The sequence below is a fragment of the Rhipicephalus sanguineus genome, chromosome 2, assembly GCF_013339695.2.
Source record: "Rhipicephalus sanguineus isolate Rsan-2018 chromosome 2, BIME_Rsan_1.4, whole genome shotgun sequence".
In the NCBI taxonomy this organism is placed as follows: Eukaryota; Metazoa; Arthropoda; class Arachnida; order Ixodida; family Ixodidae; genus Rhipicephalus; species Rhipicephalus sanguineus.
The window spans coordinates 13172930-13198003 of record NC_051177.1 but is presented as its reverse complement, the minus strand read 5'-3'; the positions used below and the strand labels follow the sequence as shown (position 1 = coordinate 13198003).

Here is a 25074-nt window from a genome sequence, read left to right as displayed (position 1 = left end):
CCGTTGGCTGACGTAGTGCCCAATTAATTGGTAAATAAATGCATTCTAAAAGAAGCAAGATCCAGCGGAACGCCTGCACGGCTGAGAGACTTTAGAGACATCCACGCATCTACGTCTTTGATAGAAAACTTACCGTTTGTCTCGGCTAGCTTGCAGTAGGATTTCGGACTTCTCTTCATGTGGATGTTGTCATAGGCCTCAGTCGAGCCTTTTACGCCATTTCCTAATGCTTTTTGACGACAATGGCGACCGAGAAGCCCTGACTCAAAGAAGAACTTTGCCCCCGGAAAGCCAACGGCAGGCCGTTGTGGGAAGCACGTTATCGCTCCATTTTCATTTTTTCATCCATGGCGGACCCGAACAAAGGGCTGCGGTGAAACTCGCCTCTCCCCTAATGAAGAACCGTGCTCACGCCTATGGCTGTTTCCCTTGCTGTGCGTGTGCGTGCGTGTGTGTGTTTGTGTCACAGTTTACCACGTCATGAAACATTTTGAGCAGTGCGCGCTCACGGTAAGAAACATCTCTATACGCGCGCAAACAAGTCCTCGTTTACTGGGTATGCCTCGTACGCTTGAACGTAATTGAAATGCCATTATCACAAGCTGTTCGCAGAGAGTGTGTTAACCCACATATCGACACATGCATCTTTGGTCACATCGGTCCTGCACGTGGTCGCTGCCATGTCAGCAAGAGAGTCCGTCTTCAGACCGCCGCACCCTGTTGCACGGTGCAACGATATACAAGATGCTCGGCAGTGCGGCGCATTATTGTAGAGTAGTTCAGTGCACTTCATTTGATATCTCTCCAAGGAGCAACGAACTATCAGAAGATGCTGAACAACAAAAACACGACCCTTCCTTCGTCGAACGGAGCGCGAAGTTCATAATCGGGAGTATACGCTTATCAAAGCCACGCCGTCAGCTTATTCTTTCCCTGACCACAACGGATGCTGCAAGTCCTGCGTGTCTGCACCAGAACAGTGACTGACGAAACGCGGCGCGACACAGGCTTGGCTGAAAGGCACCTCCAAGCACTTGCCATCAAGGAAACCTACTCTCGCCGGAAATCTCAGTGACAGTCCATGGTCAATCGAAGCGTCATAAGGAGCAAGAGCGTCAGGGAGTCTTGCACATGAACTACTGCCGATGGGATCCCATGAGACACTGCCTCTACAGAAGGCAAAGTTTTTGCCATCTTGATGGCACACTGACTTTCCAGTTGTCCTTCTGACTGGCGGGAAGGACTTGAGAGCAGACGGCGCATTGTCTAGAGAATCCTTGTTACGAGCCTTCGGGTTCCACCCGCCCTTCATCTTGTGCACTGGCCTTGTCGTCCTCGTTGCTTGCCGATGCACTGGCTGAAGCGACCGGTGAAGATGCTTTGTCTGCGATGCGAACGGAAAAGAGAAATTGTCATCATCTGTACAAAGTGACTCCTTGCGTGACTGCTAAAGTCTATGCTTATGGTATCCAAGTGACACCATCTGTTGCTAATCGAGACTCCGAGTATTTTTGGCTATTCCTGCGTCAAAGATATTCTTACAACGAACGCGCCGTCACATCATAGTGAAGGCGGCATCGGTGCGTTGTCTTCGGAAAACTTAAAAGGGTACTGACGTATAACGATGCGCTGCATAGATGCACAGAGACGAATGACACAAGAACACAAAACGGACAAGGTTAGTCCTTGTCTGTTTTGTAAAACGGACAAGGTTAGTCCTTGTCTGTTTTGTGTTCTTGTATCATTCGTCTGTGTGTATCTATGCAACTAATCGTTGCATGTTAGTATGCCATACCAACTAGCCCCAGTGGAAGCACTTTTGAACGTCATTTAAAAGGGTCTGGCACTAGGCCTGCTGGTATGGTTTGAAGACTGCGAAACAACTAAAAAAAAACAACGAAGAACAGGAAGAACAGGCAGCGCTTCGTCCTGTCTGTTTTTAGCGCCGTTTTGCAGTCATGTTGCCTTCACAAATCAAGCGATTCTAATCGCCAAAACATCGCATGCAGTTACTGTGGCCGCCATGAATATCCTCTTTGCTGCTACAGCGCTGCCACCTCAATACAGTTACACCGTTCAGTGAAGGCGCCTCCGCTGGCGGCGGTGTTGAATCCCACCTTGTCATCCCTCTCAACCACCGACGGAAAGCATGGCGGAAAATCATTTCACGCTGACTGTACACGAAAGCTGCAGTGATCGCGCATTCAGGATAGAAAGGTTAGCAACTGTTCGTGAAGCAAGAAAAACGTTCGAAAATGGTGCTCTGCTATCTTGGTTTTAGAGCGGAGCTGTATACGCACGGTGCGTCAAGAAAAACGTCTGTGCCACGCAAACTGGGCAAGCCTCACCGGCACCGCTCACGTGCATAGATTTGACTCGAGCTAATAGCAGGTCCAAGGTTGTACCCGCGCCGATCAGGGTGTACCGTATAGCAATCACAGGGCGATCGTCATCACCATCGCGACCAAAAAATAATGACCCACCGACCACTAATCAAGTGTGTGCGTACCTCTAGTCGGGAACGAAATTCCCCTCGTGTGCTAAACCGCTTCGCTGATCACCCGACTGCATAACCGAGTGGCTCGCAAATGTTGACTCGATCGGATTCAGCAGAGGATAGTTGGTGCGGAGAAGTGGACGCTCGTGCACCGTGGCGCTCATTTAGTCCTGTCTCACTGTTGTGCTCTTTTAAGGTGATCACCGTGAAAGCCTCAAGAGTAAACCAAGCTGCAACCAGTCGTTCTTTTAGGAGCTCGCGTCGACTCTTTGTCGTAAACGAGAATGCTACTAAGGTTCACAGCGTCAGCTGAGTAGGCGAGGCGCAAGTGAAGAGCGAGCGTACCGGCGTTTGCTGGCGGATGCCTCTCGGCTGCGCGCGTAGCGGTGCGCTGGAAGCAGCAAAAGCAGCCGTACGAAGCTGAGGCCAGCGCGGCAACACCGCCCATGATGCGGAAGGCAGTCTCGGCACCCAGAAAGTACATGGCGGTGCCACCCACCAGGCTGCCCGTGCTGCGACCTGCGACAGGATAAAACTATGAAACTTGGAATGCACTCGGTATATGACACAGACGCCACCGTTTGTCGAAAGAACAGCCTACCAGCGGGCTTTGACCGCACTGCGATGGACAAGCAGATTCTGCTCCCGGTATAGTGGGAACCGTCAGTGCGCCGCGGAGGTTGCAATGACGCTTGAAAGGTGGCAAACACAGCTCTCCGTGATATCCATTGCTGATGCACAATATACATTGGGGATTTGAATGGGCTTGTTGGTACATGGCGATCGAAACTTGCAGCGCACAAAGAAGGACACCTGTCCTGACATCCGGCTCCTTCCTTGTGCGCTGCAAGTGTCGCGATATACACTCAGTCATGCATCACACGTGGCATTTCCCCCACACAAATTTCGTTATGCGGCCTATTCCTATTTTCGTTTCTCGTTTCCGTGGGACGCAAGTGTTTGCTGCTGAATGCATTCGTGGTGGTCGTTTGGCTTCAGTGTCAATTCGAGGAGACACCAGGATGTATTCTCCTGTTTTTCAAGCCATCCAGAAAACGTGGTCATGTCGCTTTGCTAAGCGATTGCAAAGCGTTCTGTTCCTTGCTAGAGCTTTTGTGACCACGCACGCGTCGTGCACCCGCCGTGTTAGCTTGGCGGCTGCTAAGCTGAAGAACGCTTGTGCGATTAACGGCTACGGCGGCCGCATTTCGATGGAGGCAAGTGCAAAATTCACTTTGCAATGATTTAGGGGCACGTTAAAGAACCCCGGGCGATTAAAATTAATCCCCGACCCCGCGCAATGATATCGTGATTTTGGCTCGAAAAAGCCAGGAAATTATTACTACAAGTTGTTGCACCCTGCGTATGCAAACCCAACATCTTTCTTGTCAAGAACGGCAAGCATGTCGCAAATAAATTGCTTACTGTATGACATTTCGCCGCTAGTGAAAACAACACACACAAGAACGACACGACACGATGACATGTCCTGTGTTTCTTGTGTGTGTTGTTTTCACTAGCGGCAATATGTCGTACAGTAAGCAACACCAACTAGGCCAAGATGAAGCTCTCCTCAAATAAACTGCGTTTGTTAAACAAATCTTTTTTTCCTACAGCCGATTTAGAGCACAGTGATGTGAAACAATCCTCAGTGTGATTTTTTTTCTCACTTAGAATGGCTGAGGACTGCACCTGATCACACGTTGGTCGGGACGCAAGAAGTGAAGAGGACTAAGTTAGATTGGGTATTGAATCGTGTCCTCTGTATTCTTGGAACCGACCTTCGTAACCTATCCGTCCATTTGAAGTTTCCGTCATAATGAGCAGGGTTTTCAGCCAACCGCACTGACGAGGACACAGGAAGAAGGACGATACAACGCTGGTCGGGAGCAGCTGAATGTTTGTTGATAGTTCTTTCACATTTTATACCACTAGACAGCCGGTGCAGTGCTCGCTCATTATCCATTTTTCTTCTTTATAGGTTGTTTCTTCGCATGTATTTTTTTTCTTTTTCTGTTAGTAGTACTGATGGTTCACTGATGCATGATTGCCCGTTCCGGTCAATGGACATGACCTTTAAGATTTCGCGCGTCAGCTTGTCTTTACTTTTTCCTATCATGAAAATCTACGGTGCTGTGACAATGGCGTTGATGAAAGGCGAGATGTATTGTGGGGATTCCTTCCAGGTTTCTTACATGCTCTCTTGTGCTGTCCCTCAGAGAAGTACCTGTTAATTTGTCCTGTGTGTCCTATGAATGACAGGACAAGAGACTGATAGCATGTAGGAACGGGGCCTCCTCCTTGACAGCTAGCCTTTCATCAACGGCGTTGTCACTGCGCCATAGATGTTCATGATTTAGGAAAAAGCAAACACAAGCTGATGCACGGAATATTGGAAAAAATTGCCATTGACCGGAGCGAGCAATCGTGCATCAGTGCACCGCCAGTGCTGTTGACAAAGCAGAAGCAATCGATACAGAAGAGAAATGAATGATGAACGAGCAGTGCATTGGCTGCTATAAAATTGTAAACAAATATCGACAAACTTTGAGCTGCTAGTCCAGCGGGGTGTCTCCGTTCTTCCCGAGTCCCCGTCAGTGCAGTTAGCCGGAAACCCTCACTATGTGCAACCAACTAGCTCAGGCAGGCCTTATTCCTTTATAAGGCTGTGATGCCCCATTCTGCAGATAAGGGCTGGCAATATCTCCTTTACGGTGTGAGCAGAAAACAATCAATCATTTCCATTTCTTTCTGCCAGCTATGCCGCGGAATGTATGAGGCAGGGAGACCAATTGGCCACCCTGCACGTGGGGAGGGGTAACCGTTATTCACAACACACAGCGCAGCGTGTTGTTCTCGAGCTCGGCAGACTTTTGTTCTCCGTCCGTTCTGGAACCATCACTGCCACAACCAATGGAAGCGCGGGAGACGTGTGACGTCACACTGCTAAAGCCGCCGGTCGGTCCTATCAGCCTGACCAAGGCCATATGATGGTATCGTCACTGGCAAAATGGGGATGCCGTGATAAAGGGGCATTTCGCTGAGAGGAAATCCCACAGAACCGGCTCGCTTCGCTGAACTGTTTCAGTGATTAACAAAGCTTGGGGGGTACTAGGCAAGGTTTGGGAAGCGCCGCAGAACGAACAATCACAAAAAAGCCTGTCCTCGTGGGTTCTGCGTTTTCCCAAAAGAAGCCTTTCAGGAATGTGGCCAGAAATTTTTGCTGGCTACTCCGCAGAGACGAACCATAAATCGTCGTCGCTTCACCACCAGGCGAAAGCCAGATACCAAGCTCCGATGTCGCTTGCTGCACAATTTCGTTATGATCCGATTTGATTAGTAATATTTTCGTTAATTGCTCGAACAATAAAAGGAAAATGACTGTGCAATAAAGAAAACACGAAATTTGCGGCAATGCAGCAGTAGATCAGGAAACGACCCTTATTAAAGCGAAAGCCTTATACGCCTCATCAAACATGATACGTGACCATCGGCGTGGGCGTCAACACGAGTGACGCAAAAAAATTGTCATGTGATGACTTCAGAGATAGCCAAAGTTTGTGACGTCAGTATGACGTCGCACAGCGTGACATCGTATGATGACGTCATTAAATGACATCGTCGCTTAGTCAAAGGTGGTGCGATCGTGGAGGCAGTGCAAAACCACGTTAGGTGCAGAAAGCTTTCTGTGGGAGGATCAATACAACCAATCGCGGTGGGGAAAGGAAGAAGATAGCTTTCGCCTTCGGTATGTAGTTTCGTCGCATTGTCAGTGCAACGGCGGCAAGGCCCAACGCCAGGCGGCAAGTCGGAATGAATCTCCTCGAAGTGGAGCAGCTTTCTGCTAGAATCGCGAGAAAATATAAACACATCACTTGACGAACAAGGTAACACCGAGAACAACTTGATGAAAATCAAGCATAGTGAGGCGCAATGAAATCATAAACGCAAGTGAAAGTGAAAAATGTATGAAGTTGCTCTCAACGCTTCAGGAAGCGCGGAGCAGTGATTCAGCGACGTTCGCGTTCACGGGCAAGCAAGCGCTGGCGTTCCAAACGTGCAGCCTGCTGAAAGGAAACTTTCATCCTCGTTTCCTTCCTCCTCAACCTCACTTGCCTTTTCCACCCCCTTGCTTTGTTCTACCCTCCTCCTTTTCTTCTTCACCCTCGCTCCCCCTTGTACTACACATGGTTATAATATATGCTTTACCCTCACTTCCCTTTCCCACCCTTTGTTATACAGCCCTACGCATGGCTATGCAATGCTTCCCCCGCATCCTTTCCTTCCTCCTCATATATATCCTCCCCTTCCGGCCTCCTTGCTGCTCTAACCTCTACTTCCTCCTTTCATCACTCCTCCTCACCCCCAACCTGGCTTTCGCACCCCTTGCTATACTTTATTATACGTGGCTATATGCGCTTGTTGGTGAAGAGCTAGAAAGAACGGAGACCTTTGAAGATCACAGGAGAAGGGGCTACTAGCAATTGGAAGTTTTATTTAGAAACAATAACGCCCCCATATACATAAAATAAATGTACGTCATCGTCAAAATCCAGAATTAACAACGTGATCACAAAAGAAAGAAACAAACAAGAGATTAAAAAATTTGCAGTGGCTTAGCTTGGCTATGCCAGGATATACGTAGCGTTAGCAAAGGTTCAGCTGATTATTCTTAGCTTTCCAGATTGTCTATAATTATTAGCCTTCTTCTGTTCATTATTCGTACGCTAAACCGCTAATTGCCAGGCAAATACTTCGGGATCCGATGAGATAAGCTTCTCGGCTGTTCTGCACCGTTGAGCAGCATTTGCGCTCTCTTTCTCTATGGCGTTACCCACCTGCAAACGCCAGTCAAGGCGCTATCAAGCGGCTCTAGCGCAGTGTCAGACGGCGACTGAACAGCGAAGGCGAATAGCTGCGCGCGCGCCGGCGCCAGTGTGTCTGCCATGGCTACGACGTCACTCTCTCGAATGCGCAGACCAGCAGCGGCGAGTCGTGCGCGCCGGCGCCTGTGTCTGGATGGATGGATGCTATGAGCGTCCCCTTTATAACGGGGCGGTGACATGTCTGCCACCAGGCTCGAAGAAAAAAAAAGAAAAAAAAAACTTCCTTGTTTCAAGTTCGCTTAATACCTTACCTACAATTATTAAATCTATGTTATTATACCAAAAAAATAAATAAATTCACGGTCCATCTCTCTGCCTCTTAAGGCAGAATGACCTTATTTTTCCCCATTATTTATTTTTGTACTTTATCTCTACTTTTCTGCCACCAATACTCTAACCGTCTCTTACTTATTTCTATCGCGGACGTGTTCAGCTTTCCATTGTTGTCCCTAAAACCCAAGGCTTCATGTAGACCCGTGCCCACACGTATACCTGGGTGAATATCGCCACATTCAATCAGTACATGTACCATCGTTATTTAATTTCCTCGCAGCATGTTCATTGTTCTTCTTAGTTACTAAATCTCGCTTTATAACTACGCCTTCTAAGGCAGCCCGACCTTGCTTCAAACAGCAAAGCGCTTCCCCTTGAATTATCATAAAACCTTTCCCTCCTTATTTCGTTTTTTTCCCTTTCGGTAGTTACTCAGAGCCGGCTTCTTTGCCATCGCTGCCATCCAATAAGTCCTCTCCGCCTCTCTGACCTTCCGCTTAATGCTCCTTGTTGCCATATCGCCCGCACTGCTAACCGTATATTTACTGGTGAGCCTCCTAGTTCTTTTTCTCCACTGCGTGTCAACGCTTTTTCTATACAAATACCTGAAAACCTTCTCTGCCCATCTACTCTTCTTCATTTTCCTCAGCCTCTCTTCGAATCTCATTTTGCTCTGAGCTTCCCTCACTTCAAAGCCTGTCCATCCCATATCACCCTTTACAGCCTCATTTGTCGTCTTCCCGTGAGCGCCTAACGCGAGGCGGCCCACCGTCCTTTGATTTACATCCATTCCTGATTGTACCTCTGACTTCATGCACACCACTGAGTTCCCAAATGTAAGCCCCGGGACCATCACACCCTTCCACAGCCCTCGAAGCACCTCGTACCTATTGTATCCCCATAAAGCTCTGTGCTTCATAATTGCAGCATTCCTCTTTCCCTTTGCTACCGATGCTTTCTCTTGTACCTCCATATATCTGTCCCCCTCATTTACCCATACTCCGAGGTACTTGTACTCGCTTACCCTCGGTATTTTTTGGCCCTGTATTATGACCGCATGGTCTTCGTGATCATTGAATACCATCAATCCACATTTTGCTGCACTAAATCCTAGTCCTAGAGCCTCACATTCCCTTCCGCATATATCTGCCAGTCGCTGTATATCATCTTGACTGTCCGCAAATAAGACAATATCATCAGCATAAAATAGACCTGGAAGCTTCTGCTCAACCATCGTGCAGACCTGTTTGTGTGACAAATTAAATCCAATGTTGCTACCTTCTAGCGCTTTTTCCATCCTCACGATGTACAGAATGAATAACAGCGGGGACAAAGGACATCCCTGTCTCAGCCCCTTGCTAATTTCAACGCTGTTCTTGCTACTTATTCCTTCGCATTCTATACAAACTGTATTTTCTCGGTATATTTCCCTCAAAAGCTGTATACAGTCGTCCCCTATGCCCACTTCTTTCAATATATCCCACAAGATTTCCTGATTAACGTTGTCATACGCCCCGCTGATATCTAGATAAGCTACGTATAAGGGCCTGTTTTCTATTTTCGATATTTCTATACACTGGGTAAGAACAAACGGATTATCGTCTAACCGCCTGTCGATTCGAAATCCATTCTGAAGTTCTCCCCAAACGCGATGGCTCTGCCGCGGCTACGACGCCGCTCCTCACGAACGCGCAGACCAGCAGCGGCGAGTCATGCGCGGCGGTGGCGGAGAGTGCGTGAGATGACGGCTCTGGTGAGCCATCTGTGTGACATCACTGATCCTTGCGCATGCGCAGCACGGCTCATGAGGATCCACGCGAAATCGGCTCCGGTTAGGCAAGTGTAGCTAACGCTACAAAACGCGCATGTGCCGCGCAGGGATTAACACGAAAGCTTTTTTATGCCGGGGTCCACCAAGGTTTCAGTGTTACGCATTTCCGCCACAGAAATGACGTCGAAAAAATGCACATGATCTTATGGCCAAGTAAATAAAGTATCATTAGCGGGAGTCGTACCTACGACCTCTCGGTCGGCGACAACAGATGCCGGGCACGCTATCCGCTGTGCCATCGCCACACGCCCTGGAGGCTTTGCAAACGCGCCTTTCATATCTCACACTTTCCTCTCAGTGCTTTACGGAGGCGGGGTGGTGTCGCCGTCTGGGAGCGGTAAAGTGAGGTGAAGCATCATGAGCTTCGCGATTAGCTCCTGCAACGAGTCGTTGCTACGCGTCCGTCCCATTCGGCGCGTGACCGCGAGATCGAACAATGTCGGCACCTAGAGGCGAACGGACGAAGCCCCGAAGTGTGGATGCGGGTGGCCCGCCGCCGCTCCAGCAGAAGTGTGTCTTGTGTTTGTTGCTGGAGGATTCGCGATAGAAGTCACAACGGGGACGATTTGGTCGACGTTCAGTAAACGCATTCTTTCCTTTTTGTAATGGAATCTCGCAGAGCCAATCGCTTTTTTTTTCGAAGTAGCGATGCGAAAAAAAAAGCATTCATACAACGTCGTTCATACAACGTCCAGGTGGCACATGTTCCAGACCAGAAACTGCGGCAATCACTCGTGAATGTGAAGGACAGACTACCCAAAGTGAAGTTCCCTGGTGTGGTGTACGCTGTCCCATGCGCGGATTGTAACGACGTATATAGTGGTGAGACTGGTGACTTTGAACGGCGTCTCAAGCAGCACAATTATGACGTGAAGAAGGGAAATGTGAAATCCAGTGCTTTGGCTGAGCATGCGTCATGTGGACACACAATCGACTGGGGGGGGGGCACGTGTTCTCGCTAGAGAAAAAGCACTGTCACGGCGTCTTCATCTTGAGTCGCTCGTGATACAGACCACACCGCGCACTCTCAAAAGGAGCGATTGTAATCTGCCGCCAGTTTATGCGCGCTGCCTGCATGACGTATTCGAGCGTACATAAGGCGAACTGCTTGACGCATGTTTTTCATTTCACTTGTGAACAAGGCTCCCGTGTGGGAGCCGAAACGTCTTTTTCTCTGTGTTTTAATTTTCACTTTGGTCGGCGCAGTGCCTCGAGGTTCTTTTACCTTCACCATGGCTATGCTATACGTGGTTTTGCCTGCGTGACACCATACATGGCTATGCTATGCTTTACCTTCTCTCTTCCTCCTTCCCGTCCTCCTGACCCTCAATTCTCTTTCCCCCCTTGCTATACTTTACTATACATGGCTGCGCTATACATGGTTTTGCTTGCGCGACACCATACATGGCTATGCTATGCTTTACCTTCTTTCTTTCCTCCTCCTCACACTGACTCCCCTTTCCCGCACCCTTACTATACCATACGTGGCTACGCTATACATGGTTTTGCTTGCGTGACACCATACATGGCTATGCTATGCTTTGCCTTCTTTCTTTCCTCCTCCTCACCCTGACTCCCCTTTCCCGCACCCTTACTATACCATACGTGGCTACGCTATACATGGTTTTGCTTGCGTGACACCATACATGGCTATGCTATGCTTTGCCTTCTTTCTTTCCTCCTCCTCACCCTGACTCCCCTTTCCCGCACCCTTACTATACCATACGTGGCTACGCTATACATGGTTTTGCTTGCGTGACACCATACATGGCTATGCTATGCTTTGCCTTCTTTCTTTCCTCCTCCTCACCCTGACTCCCCTTTCCCGCACCCTTACTATACCATACGTGGCTACGCTATACATGGTTTTGCTTGCGTGACACCATACATGGCTATGCTATGCTTTGCCTTCTTTCTTTCCTCCTCCTCACCCTGACTCCCCTTTCCCGCACCCTTACTATACCATACGTGGCTACGCTATACATGGTTTTGCTTGCGTGACACCATACATGGCTATGCTATGCTTTGCCTTCTTTCTTTCCTCCTCCTCACCCTGACTCCCCTTTCCCGCACCCTTACTATACCATACGTGGCTACGCCATGGTTTTGCCTGCGTGACACCATACATGGATATATGCTATGATTTACCCTCTCCATTTCTCCTTTCCCTTCTCCTCACCCTCACATCTCTCCTCCTTATCTTCACTTTCCTTTCCCGTCCCCTTGCTATACTTTCTACACATGTCTATGCTATACATGGCTACGCTATACATGGTTTTGCCTGCGTGACGCCAAGCGACATGAGATTAATGAGAACTAATAGACAATTGTCTGTTAGTTGTCTGTTAGTTCTGTTAGGTGTTGTCTGTTAGTTCTCATTAATACTGTGTCTAACAAACAAAAACGAGCCTTTAAAATTCATCTTCTTTCCTTCAAGCGACATGAGAATACCACGAGAGCCAGTGATGCCAACCGAAGTCAACGTTTTATTCCCAAATTGACCCCGAAAATGTCCTAGATTGCAAGAAAAATGCCTAGATTGACTTTTTAATGACGTCATTCAGGCTAATTCACCTTTAACAAAGCCTAAAGATTGTGCTGCTTTCTGGCGCATTTCTTCTAAATCTTATTATATAGAAGCAAAAAGCAGCATATTAGAGCCACCGGAGGTCTTTTTTTTTACATTTTCTGTGGAATTGCACATAAAGGGCTTGCAGATGGCGCCAATTGCTACACAGACAGAAAAATTTGTCAAGTTCACTTTGCCCACTCATTGAACGTATTAATGTGATCTTCAGGGTCAAATGCAAATCTGTAGCGCCTTTCTTGTGCTTGCAGCTAGCGGAGTGGTGGTCAGTTTGTAATTTTACACATTTGTAATCAGTGTTGCATGATTTGCAGTAGAAATACAGGGGCCCTTTTTTACTGGCTGACAGCCATCTTGTGTACTTTTGATCAGCTTCCCATATGACCAATAATTTTGTCACTACGTTTCCTCTGAAAGACTGAAAACACACAGTCTTTTCGTCTCTTTCCAACGTGCCATTTTTATAATAATGAATCCATACCAACTCTTCCAATTGTTATTCCTACTTTCGCTCTATTTCAATCAATGTCACCTGGTCTAGAAGTTATTTGACATGGAGCAACCTGGCACGGTGAAGGCACACGGCGAGCTGGAACTTGGCACGTTTCCCTGTGCGCTACAAGACAAAAGTTCTCTTTGTTTCCTAGAGCAGCAATCACTCAGTGCGCTCAGGAAGGCACGCGTAGACGACCAAGTGTCATGCCCCCCCCCCCCCCCCCCCCCAAGTATTCAGCATATGATAGCCTCGCGTTACAGAACTGCTATCGCCTTCACTCGGCCCAGGCGAACACCAAAGCTCCCTTAAATGTAAACAGCAAACCACAAAGATTAGCGTTTTTTATAGCCCTTTATAGCCCTAAGGGACCCAACTGGTCTTGAACCGTCGTGTCCATTTCATGAAATGTGCTGGAGCCACTTGATCATCTATTAATTTCAGGCATTGTACTAAAAGAACGTGTAGAAAAGAGCTATATTCAATTGAAAGCGCAGTGACTATCGGCACATTTGGGACAGTGTCCTATAATGACCGCGTTCGCTCAGCTCAGCAGTAATGGTCATTTGGACATTTAATCATAACCCCATTTAGACATTTTGTCACAAACTCACTGAGGCGTTTAATCATAATCGCATTTAGTCATTTGATCATAAACTAATTAACGCAGTTGGTCATAGACTCATATCCATCACGACCATCGAACCAACAAACACGTAGTACGGCAGAATGACTACGACGTTCAGACTAACTACGGGTTCAGCAGTGCACATCCATGCGTGATTCGAAGCTTGTTGTGAGTATCAGATTTCGGTGGCGGCGGCGGCGTGGTACGCGAAAAACGCGCCGCCGGCGGGTGTAGAGAAATGTGGCCCTTAGAGGTACGCCAGTAACAAACGTATTTCTATGCGCCGTGTCCCAATCATTGGTGCTATCTCGATCGTGGGCGTGTCGGTGGTCGGCCGTTTCTGGTATTTTCATGGCGGTCACTTCATTTCACTGTTGCCTGGACATGACCGTCGTTGCTGCCTGCAGCCACTGAAGTGTTGCGCTCTTAAGCACGTGGATGGAGGTCCCGGCATGGAGGAAGGAAGAAGTTAGGGGGAGCATTGCGCAATGCAATAGAAAGAAAGAAAAGCAGTACGTTAGGCACGCACACGCCGAGCTTCGCTGGCTCCAATTTTCCGGCAGAAGAGGGGCTCCTGAGTTTTTCTTTCTTTTAGTGCTGGGAGTCAATGGAATTGCTCGTTCTGCGTGAACGCTTGTCATACGTGTCGCTGTAGCCACGGTGTCTTTACCTGCGTTGTGAAATGTGAATGTACTCTGTAGTAGGAAAACATTCAAGGCTACAGGCATTGCAAACGTGCTCAGGTAGCTGTGAAACATGAAACGTCGCGGAAATGACCTGAAACCGTAAAGCACACTGTTTGCAGCGTCACTGACTGCGGCATCGTTTCATCAGCCAAAGCGGCAAGAGGAACCAAGAGCGGATACAGCACATTTCCGAGGAGTGTGAGGTCAGCTGGCGGGAGGAGGTCCCCTTCTTGGGGCTATACATTCAAAAATAAAGGGGGGACATCCGGATCCTACTTCTGGATGGAACCAACAGAGAAACAAGTGGAGGCGGGGCAGCGAGGACACAGTACTTGTTTGTTCTCGCCTCCAGCAGACAGTGTGGCTCCAATGGTGAGCCGAATCGAAAGGCCATTTCGGGGAAACGCTCCTGCAGCAACCAAACTTTGCAATGGTGCCCGCCGCTCGACAGTATCCTTTAATAAATTGTCCTCTTAGCATGTATGAACAGCGAAATTTGTTAAATGAGAGCCCGATTGCCGTCTTTTTTTTATACTTAAGGCCTTAGGTATCTACGTTGGCGGTGATCTTGTTGACGACCTCGCGCGGAGGCAAGCGAAAATAACGCCCCACCTCCCCAAGAAAATGGCCGCCACCCCGCCCTGCGAATGTGAATGTCCAGCAAAGCTGTATCAAACACCACGCACGCTGATGGGTGGGGGGGGGGGGGGGGTATGTTTTATTATTACTTTAGAGTAATGGTAGTGGTAATCGCTTTGTGGTCGCTCTGGTAGACCGTGTTCGTTCCGCGACCATTTTCAGGCAGACGAATTTGTTCCTTTCGTACAGCATTGTATTCACGCGGTTCTTCTGGAACTTTTAATTTAATTTCTGTGGTCTACCCATGGTGGTCTTAAAATTAACTGAATGAGTTGCTAGACGGGTCTTCCTTTTATATATGAAAGCGGGAAACACCCTCGAGGAGAAGGAAGGGCTGTTTGACGTCATTCGAACCCCTCGTGTGAAGTGCAAAGAGTGCAAAGCAGCTGCAATCTATCTTAACCTGGAACGCGTGGGAGGGTGTTCCCATTGTTCACAGGCGCTTTAACATCCAGCATGCGCTTTTGATGCTTGTTTTGTGGTTTTCTTTATTGAAACGAACACTGAGCTCTATGCCGTACGCCTTATTGCAAAGAAAGGTATGCCGTTTGCCTGCAATTAATAAAGGGCCTCTAAACCACCCGGATGTCGAAACTTAGTTGTGGCGTTGCAGTTGCGCACGAGTCTACAGCGATACCCTCCACGGTGGTCTATCTAGTGGTTATGGTGCTCGACTGCTGACCCGCAGGTCGCGGGATCGGATCCTGGCCGTGGCTGTCGCATTTTCGATGGAGGCGAAAATGCTTGAGGCTGGTGTACTTAGATTTAGGTGCACGTTAAAGAACCCCAGGTGGTCGAAATTTCCAGAGCCCTCCTCTATGGCGGCTCTCATAATCATATCGTGGTTTTGAGACGTTGAGCCCCCATAATTGTTATTATTATTATTATTAGGAGTCTACAGCGAACGCGTTCGTAGGCTCGTCTGTCCACCTCTCCGAATGCCCTTCCTCAGCGTCCGAGGTGAAAACGCAAGGGACGTGCGCACTGATAGCAGAGGAGCACGAGAGCGCGAGCGCCTGTTGGTGGTTTAGGGGCCTGGCGCTTAGCTTTTAGCCCACGGAAACTAAACCGTTCCGGGGTGGAGATATGCATCTTCGCTGCAAAAAAATAAAAATATGTTTACTCTAGCCGCATAAAGCTTAACGGGGTACTGAGACAAAAATTTTGGCCTCGCGTTTTTTTGCCGCAAGGTGTTGCTGGGGGCCTGTTAGTCATAACACGGCACATCGTTTGCTGCAGCGTGAGACTAATAATTAATTACAGGCTACTCATTACTGACAAGTCTCCGTTTCGGTATGAGAGAGCTCCAAAAACGACAAGCCGCCGGGTGTAACTATCACCACCTAGCGTGTGCAACGCTCGACCAAGTCAGCACACAGAACTCTAACGCACTTCCGCGCGGTCCGCAGCCCAGACAGCAAAAGGAAATAAAAAGCCCTTTCGAACAGGAAACGGGAAAGCAATGTCGCCAAACACAAAATTTAAACGCATGCGCAGCGGCCACGGACAGCCGCCGAAAAGTTGTCTGCTTGTGCAAGCGCCATTGCAAGCGCGGCAAAAGAGAAATGGCGACTATGACGTCATCATAACTTGTTGTGTCGGCTGCAGCGTGGTGACGTCGGGAGAGGGGGGTCGCCCTCGAGTCACTTTCATTAGAGTCACTGTATATGCTACCTTTAGGTAGCAAAAGGTAGCATATACAGTAACTCTAGATCTACCTAGAGTTACTGTATATGCTACCTTTAAGTGGCAGAGTTGCGCATCTGTCTTCCAACGCCGCTAGCAACCATGCATTGCAGAGAAGCTGCCGCTTGGGCCAATTTTTTTATTTCTCGACGCCGCCGCTGCAGCGAACTGAATTAACACTAGCCATCGACAGCCAATGTTTATCGCCGGTCTTCGACACGCCAGGCAGGCTAACCGGCGACACGGTAGGCATGTCGCCTGCAAAAACGAAGTGCGACTTCACCGCATAGCTGTGGTTGCTAGCCGGACCTATGCGCTACTCTGCTACCTAAAGGTAGCATATACAGTGACTCTAGATCTACCGAACAAACAGCTCCATCTGTAGTACGTCTCCGTAACTCGCTCCGTGTTCGCAGCGCACGCTAACCGAAGGAAGCAAAAGGAAAATAAAAGCTGAGGGCTAAGGTGGTGTAAAGCGAAGGGCAGTCGCGGCGTGCGGACTATGTACTTCGGCGCACACTGCCTTGCGAAGCTTGCAAAGCGATGGCTGTGTGGATCTTTGCGATCGGGTCTCGAGTGGCGGCACTGATTTACCGAGGACGCGCGCAGCAGCGTCTGTGGCACTGCCTACACACGTTTATATACGTAAATCATTGCTTTCGTTGATCTGCAACACCGATAAGCTAATGTTGGTCATTTATGCTCTCTCGCGCGCGTGCGACGTCGGCCGTCTGTTTTAAAATGCATATTGTTTCGTAAGTGTAGCTTATGTTGCAGGCGAGCAACTAAATTGAACGGAGAAGTAAGAACTGAGGTTGAAGAGCGCTTTTGCGTGCGCCGGTCATTTCCGAACTTAAACACAGTGCCGATCTTGTTGGCGAAACAAGTTCGCGTCGGTATATCATTTTTCTTCGTTCATTTAACTGATGAATTCCGTTAAAATTAATGCTACCTCGTTCCTGGCATTGTCAGGGCTCCCTCGTTGCCTGAACAGCGCACGAAGCATTGGGAAGTCATCGCAGAACGAAGATAAATAATCAGCAACAAGCACCTGAAAGGCTGCGATATGCGACTCGTTTCGTTTTCGCGCCCAACAAAACATGGCGGATCGAGCTTACTGAATTGTGGACAGTAGCGCTGTACATTTTGAATATCCCCTATTGCGACTGACGCATTGGTATCAAAGGAAAAGGTAGGGTTAGGCCTCTTCTCTCGCTCTCTTGAGTGGTCTTTTTCAATTCGACTTCTCGATCATACACCTAAGGCGGTTAGCCGCACTCTCTATTGGATTGCAGAAATTGACGCATTTTTCTATCTTCCTCTGATCACCATATATATACACTGATATTAAGTTCAGAAATATTAGCTATTGTTTTAGCAAACTAGCTCCCGTCAAATGAATCAGCAGCAGTTATACGCGTAGCTACAAGTTCTCTTTCGGTATGTTCAGCACTTCCTGCGGCAACGAATTCAACACTCCTGAGCATGTTTCGTTATATGATACCTGCAAACTTACAAAAAAATTGGGTTGCTGAGGGTACCGGCCACCACGGATTGTATCTGAATGAAATGGCAGACTCATAAGCCTGTATCTCTATGTGGACCTCTAATCACTAGTTTATCAGATACGGCTGATGCGACAGCTTTAAGATATAATACTTGTTTGCAAAGCGACATTGGCAAATTATCGCTGGATAAATTTAAAGACTTGGTACATGAAAGACATTGCTGGAATAAATAGCGGTGTGCATCTAGACAATTAGAGGTTCTTGCGCCAGATTGCGCTGTCGAATTCCAGGAGTGAATTTTTATTCATATATAATGCTGGTCTCACGGCATTGTGCAAATTTTGCAATCATTTGAAACAACAGACTGCTTCCTTTTATTCTTTCGCCGATAACCCAACTGGAGAAAAAGGTGCCTTGTAGCTCCGCTTCAGCAGATAGGATAAGCCACAAGTGTTCGAATAAATGTATTATTTGACGCCACTGCTCTGCTGTATTCAGCTACATAAGAATGACGAAAAGGTTACCGCGATGGTTTATTTTTCTTTCCCTTTTCTTCGTTCCAAATCTATTTTGTCTGCATCGATCCTTTGTATTACTTCATATCTAGATGCTTACTGGGTAAATAAATAAATCCATCTGATTGTGACCGCTTGCTCATTTAGCATTCTCATTTACTCGACGTTTTCTAACTTTCCCTTAGCTTCAATGTCTTTTCTCAAAATATCCACGTTGCTTGTGACGAATCTTCTTCTTTCGAGGAAGTAGTTACAACAGTCGACATATGCTCGTTGGCGTGTCTCACTCCGATATATTCCTTCTCGCGCGCATTTCTTCATGAACAAGGAGAGCCAGATGGGCCCTTTTTTACTGCACTCGCTGAGAAGGAAGAGAAAAAAAAAGGCGATTAAGGCAGGGACACTGTTGCAAGCTAAATAGGGCGAGACAGGTTTGCCGGACATGAGCAGCGCTACGCGGCACGTCGGCTGCTCGATTCCTCGCGCCCCTGCGTACAGCGGCCGCTTTTCACACCTGTCCATTCTAGCCACCCTATCCTGGACACGATGTTCATCCGTGGCACGAGCCCGACGCCGTTGTTCACACTCTGTTCTCGAAGCCGCTCCTCACTGTACGTGGCCCCGTCACAAGAGGAATGCGACTAGGCGGGCCCTTTTATATGTATGTAATGTAGCGACGCCACGTCCGGTGTTACAAACTGTGCTGTCGCAAAGCTGCGCTTTAGTTTATATTTCATATGGATATTGACGTCACGCCGCCTGTTACAGGCGCCTTATCATCCATCATGGGGTTTTGATACTTGTTTTGTGGTTTCCTTTATTGAAAGCAATACTGAGCTGTATGCTGTATGCTGTAGGCCACGTGGTTTCTGCCCACGCGTTTTCTGCCCGCGCGTTTTTAGGGGCGTAGCTCCTCTTAGTCTAACCTTGTCAAGTCTCCGTTGTCCGGCGTGAACGGATCTCCCGTATGATGCAATAGATGGCGCTGTCTCATAGAAGTACATGTAAATCAAAGGACGGTGGGCCGTCTCGCGTTGGGCGCTCACGGGAAGACGACAAATGAGGCTGTAAAGGGTGATATGGGATGGACAGGCTTTGAAGTGCGGGAAGCTCAGAGCAAAATGAGATTCGAAGAGAGGCTGAGGAAAATGAAGAAGAGTAGATGGGCAGAGAAGGTTTTCAGGTATTTGTATAGAAAAAGCGTTGACACGCAGTGGAGAAAAAGAACTAGGAGGCTCACCAGTAAATATACGGCTAGCAGTGCGGGCGATATGGCAACAAGGAGCATTAAGCGGAAGGTCAGAGAGGCGGAGAGGACTTATTGGATGGCAGCGATGGAAAAGAAGCCGGCTCTGAGTAACTACCGAAAGGGAAAAAACGAAATAAGGAGGGAAATGTTTTATGATAATTCAAGGGGAAGCGCTTTACTGTTTGAAGCAAGGTCGGGCTGCCTTAGAACGCGTAGTTATAAAGCGAGATTCAGTAACGAAGAAGAACAATGTACATGCTGCGGGGGAACTAAGGAAACGATGGAACATGTACTGATTGAATGTGGCGATATTCACCCAGGTATACGTGTGGGCACGAGTCTACATGAAGCCTTGGGTTTTAGGGACAACAATGGAAAGCTGCACACGTCCGCGATAGAAATAAGTAAGAGACGGTTAGAGTATTGGTGGCAGAAAAGTAGAGATAAAGAACAAAAATAAATAATGGGGGAAAAATAAGGTCATTCTGCCTTAAGAGGCAGAGAGATGGACCGTGAATTTATATTTTTTTGGTATAATAACAGATTTAATCAATGTAGATAAGGTATTAGGCCAACATGAAACAAGGAAGCTTTTTTTTTTTTTTCTCCCTTCGAGCCTGGTGGCAGACATGTCACCGCCCCGTTTTAAAGGGGACGCTCATAGCATCCATCCATCCAACCCATCCATGTGTGCAATATGGCGCTTGTGTGAATCGACACTAGATGGCGCTGGAAGTGCCGCTGCTGCGCACTGCGCGGGGATGCTGCTGCGCAGGCTGCGCGGGGATGCGCGGGGAGCGAGCGCCTCTCTCATTCTCCTGGATCGTCGCCGTACGTGTCGGATCGTTGGCGGAGCATGGACAATAGAGGATTTTAGTCTGTCCGGTACACCGCTATACGCAAAATGCTTTACGTGTACCGGAATACCGGGTGTGAACAGCGCATGCGCACGCCCGGCAAACATGGCCGCGCCGCCGAAAGCGATTGCCGTCCACTTCGAATCTATCAAGGAGCCGTCGCGCGCTCTGTCGCTCGTTATTTCCGAACTGATGCTTTTATTTGCTTTATATTCACGTTCGTAAGCTTCGACAGCAAAGTATTCGTGCCGATACGGCACCGTTTTGGAGAGCCATACTCAAATAATCAATGTGTAGGCTTAGCGAGTGACAATCCCATAATCTCGAAGGACATACATTATGTGTTTGTTAGTTGTTTTTATCCTCCATAGCTGGCGCCACTTGACGTGGCGGCAGCTACGGCACACGCTATCCGGTATTAGGGCGTTACCGGAATACCGGACAGGCTAAAATCCTCTAATGCGCAGCGGCGGGCGCTCGCTTGGCGGCAGCCAGGCGGATCCCGTGACGGTGCGCACCAAGGACGCCGCTGCGAAACGGGCTCAACGAGAAGCGAATCCCGAGACCATGATTGATTCAGGAGCTTCGCCCAAGCTCTTCATCATTCACCCGTGGATATGCTTTAATTTTTTGTTGTTGTTTTGTTGTTTTTTTTGCCCACGGAGACGAAACCGTTGGGGTGTAGAGGTATTGGGCGCGAGGCCCACAACTGGAGACGCGGGCTCTGTGATCGTTGTGACGTGCAGGGTTGGATCACGTGATTTCACGTTGTTCCGGAGAAGGGAAACGGACGGTTGAAGACGCTTCTTCTAACCGCGATTTCTGGCGCTTTCCCCTTTCAGCAGCCTTGTTTTTCTCTCGCTTCACGTATGCGGACACCCAGCGACCACATAATGTGGCAAAGTGTATTAAAAGTTATCGGCGGCATGGTACTTTATTATAGTGTGACAGTGCGAGCCAAGCGTGAGCTTTCGCTTTCACCGTTACCCTGCTTTGCAAGAGGTGTCACCCAATAATAATTTATTTTTTTTTTCCAGCTCGTGAGGTTCCTTGCTTATAGAGGATGCCTGTAGAATGTGCCCATCCAGTGTGACTTCTTCTCTATGCTGCGCTATAGGCGACAACGTGGCCACCTTCAATCTCTGATTCCGTAATTGTCGGGGTTTTACGTCCCAACAACACAATGTGATTACGAGGAACGCCGTAGTGGCGTGCTCCGGAAATTTCGACTACCTCTATGGAGTTCTTTATCGTGCACCTAAATCTAACTACGCGGGCGTCAAGCATTGATTCACCTTCTAACAGCAGCCGCGAAGTGTCATACTGCTTATCAATGAAGTTGTCAATGCTGGACACTGGTATTTTCACTGAAACATAAAATTGCCGACATCTAGTTGGAATCGGTTCATGCTTGAAACGCGAAAAAACAAAACAAAAAAAAGATGGGGACGAAGCAGAGATATACACAGGACAAGCGCTTGTCCTGTATGTACCTCTGCTTCGTCTCCGTGTTTTTTTTTTTTTTCGCGTTTCTTAAAGGTAAATATTAAGTCGACTTTGATTGTTGAAATGGCGGTCCAGAATCCTCGTAGTGCTACTTTTATGCCAAAGAAGTGCTTGTCTTGAAATAAAATCACGTTTTAGTGGTCCGCATCGCGTTAGCGCACTTCAAATCACCCGCCTGAAAGCGGTATTTTGCACGTCACTGTTGGCGTGCCCAACGTTGCCCGCCTTTACTGCGCGGCGGCGTGCACTGGCGGCGTGCATCATTCGGGCATCCGGCAACATCACATGCATGCGGTATTTTGTCGAACTTTCTGTCAGAGCGACTTTCGCGAGCGTGCAAAACACACGCGGCAGTACGCGGTACCGAAACTACCACTGGGACGCGACCACGTCAGCGAAGCAGGGCGCCGGGCGAAGCATAGAGTTAATATACTGACTCTAGAGGAAAAGCTCCCCATAGGGCCCATGCATTGAAACCCATAACCGCATGGGTTCCGCCATGATGGAACAAAACGAACGTTGCCAGACCCTGAGACGCTCGCTATATTTGACGGTAGTAATCAGTTTTAATCTACCAACCTAAGCCAGCTACGCGCTGTTCAGGGAACATCAGCTGTATATTTTGATGCGTGAAGCCCTGTGTTAGTGTAGCGTTGTCTGTGCAGCTGGCCCGACTGATAACAGTTAACGTTACCACCTGTTTGTGCATGGTTTTTACTAGGCACGCCCTACCAGTAATGCATAACGAATAAAGTTTCTCCGTCCACTGGCACAAGGGTCACTCGACAGATTCGCAGCTCGAAGCAAAGTGCGTAGGCCGCGGTCGCGCGGTGCTTGGACTTGCAATGACGAGACACCTGTATCCACGTTCTTTTTCAGCTCATTGCTGCCGTACTTCAGCGCAGAGTGCCATAAATCAGAACAATGTCGATTGCAGCATGCAGCGGCGAATGTGAGTGAGACGTCACCCGAAAGCTTCAATCAAAATTAAAGATACACGGCACACGAAATTTTATCGCCGTTAAAAATAGTAAAAAAACTTCGGTTGCGCCTAGTTACATAACTTTCAGTGCTTGTCTCGTCTCTTCTTTGCCGTCCGTCCTGGTTGGCATTGAGGTTTCAGCTTGAAAGAAAAAAAGGGCTGTCACATGAAGCCGAGTGGTACGTGGCAACAGAAAACGCACACAATGAGACACTATGACAGCTACGAGATACACGACGTAAACGAAGTTTCAGGAGCTTTACCGCGACTACCGCGACGCAGAAACCGGCGCAATCGGCCGCGAGCGCACTCTCGAGTGTTGATCGGGTGGCGCCATCTAGTAAACCAGCTTGCAAACGCTCCTTTCCGCGCACAGTAAATTGCATAAATAGCCGTCGTATTCTTTCGTAAAAGTGTTCAAAATAAACAGAAAACAATATCCACGCGTTTTTAATTGTGCAAAGGCTTCTTTAGGATTGATATGTGATGGCAAGAATGACAACGTTCCAAGATGTCAGCGCTCTTGTGGTTAGCGGTCGCGCGGCCCAGCTTTTCCTCTAGAGTCAGTATATTAGCTCTATGGGGCGAAGCGCAGCTCGGCGAAAACGGAACTTTTGAACCACGCGCGCCGTTCCCGATGGCAACGTCAAAGAGGTTCTTTTTTTTTTCCATGAATCAAACAGAAACGAGCAAGCAGCGTTTTATTACGTGTCTTGATGCTCGGAATGTTCTTTTTTTTTATTGCAGCTAGTTTGATTACTAGTGATTAATTGTATTCCGACTCTCCCACGTCATCGGGATCACTTCCAAAGTGTCCCACTCGTGGCGCTCATCGTGTGATACATTTAGCTTAATTTCTCGGTAAGTAGGGCACTGCTGTTGATAATACTGCCGTTTTAGACATTGTCATACATTGAGGTTTCACTCTGACATAAATTGCTATTTGCCTCTAGTGTCCCTTTAACTTAAGCCCAAAATTACCATCCAGACCACAGTAAGCCATCCCTTGCAGCATGCTAGCGCATTAAAATGCGCAATGTAAGACGGCGGGCTGGCACACGGTGCACTTACTATCGTAATCGAGCCATATCGGGACCGTATTTTTCGATCGCGATTGCCGCCTTTGTGCCAACTGCAAAACGGAGTAAATCGTCGAAAATTTTAGCCCGATGTGGCTCGATGGCGATTGAAAACGCACATTGTGACAACTGTATAAAATTCGCGCAATAAGGAGCAATTAACAGATACACATGAAAATCGTGCCGCAGACAAATTTGTGCTCATGTAAAGTGTTATCTAGCTACAACTCTGAATGAGGCGCGCGCCTGCTCTTGTGCGTTTGCCTCCAATAATTTGAAAAAGGTTGAGGCTGCATCCAGGTGTAAGCATGTGGGGTTGCTTCCCATAGAGCGGAGAAACCGCTTGCACCGTGTTTTATGAGGTGATGTGTATTAAAGGGGAATGCAAATTTGCTCATGCCATTTCTTTCTCGTGTCAACCGAGACCCGTCTTTAGATGCGAAGCTACAGCGAACAAAGTCCCACGCTGCGCGCATTCCTTTTGCAGCAAATATGTTTCTCTTTTTCTCAAGCTCAAGCCCGTTAGATTCTTAGTCTGAATGCGCCACAAAATGGTTCTTTTACAAAAGCCGCGCGCTCGGCCCCCGTGGCTCCCTTATCGATGGCCGCAGCAGACGGCGGCGGCAGTCAAGGCGGTGTCTAAGTCAACTTGAGGAATGTTACATCTTTGCGGAAAAGTTATACAGGCACTTCGTACGTAATATTTCGTAATAGTTTACTGATTTCTTCAAAGTGAAGTACAACAATAACAATAAAAAAAGAAGACGCGAAATCGGCTGCAGGCTGAGCTGGAGAGGGCTGGCGGAGACATCCAACCTTGCACGTCACACGGATGCCTCCGCATAGCGGCGCCACGGTACAGCGTCGCTGTAAAATGCTGAGAAAGAGAGCAAGCATAGGCAAGCTTAGCATAGTGGGAAAGAAAGACGGGCCTAGACGAGTCATGACCAGCCCGCCTGCTCTGCTGTGCCTTGCGCGACTTTTTTTCATCAACAGACGTACGGCCTATTCGCTAAGATTTTTACGGCTGCGTGCCTCTTTTATCATGTTGCGTATTTCTTTCTGTGTTTATTCAACAACCTTGAGTTGCAAGTAGCGCGTCGGCCGGTCCTCTTCGTTTTTTGGCGCTTTACTTCATCATTAGCTTGTGTCTAACAAAGAAACGGGCCCTT

The 25074-nt window shown here is 48.2% G+C and overlaps 1 protein-coding gene across 1 annotated transcript in view; it reads right to left on the bottom strand.

The window, feature by feature from the left end:
- Window positions 1-535: 535 nt before the first annotated feature.
- Window positions 536-25074, bottom strand: part of LOC125757097 (uncharacterized) — a 161078-nt gene continuing 136539 nt past the window's right edge. The window contains exons 2-3 of the mRNA XM_049412202.1: window positions 2843-3016; window positions 536-1384 (exon numbers count right to left, since the gene is read on the bottom strand). Of these exons, the coding sequence (XP_049268159.1) occupies window positions 1281-1384; window positions 2843-3016 (278 nt within the window). The 3' untranslated portion in view covers window positions 536-1280. The remainder of the gene's footprint in view (window positions 1385-2842; window positions 3017-25074) is intronic.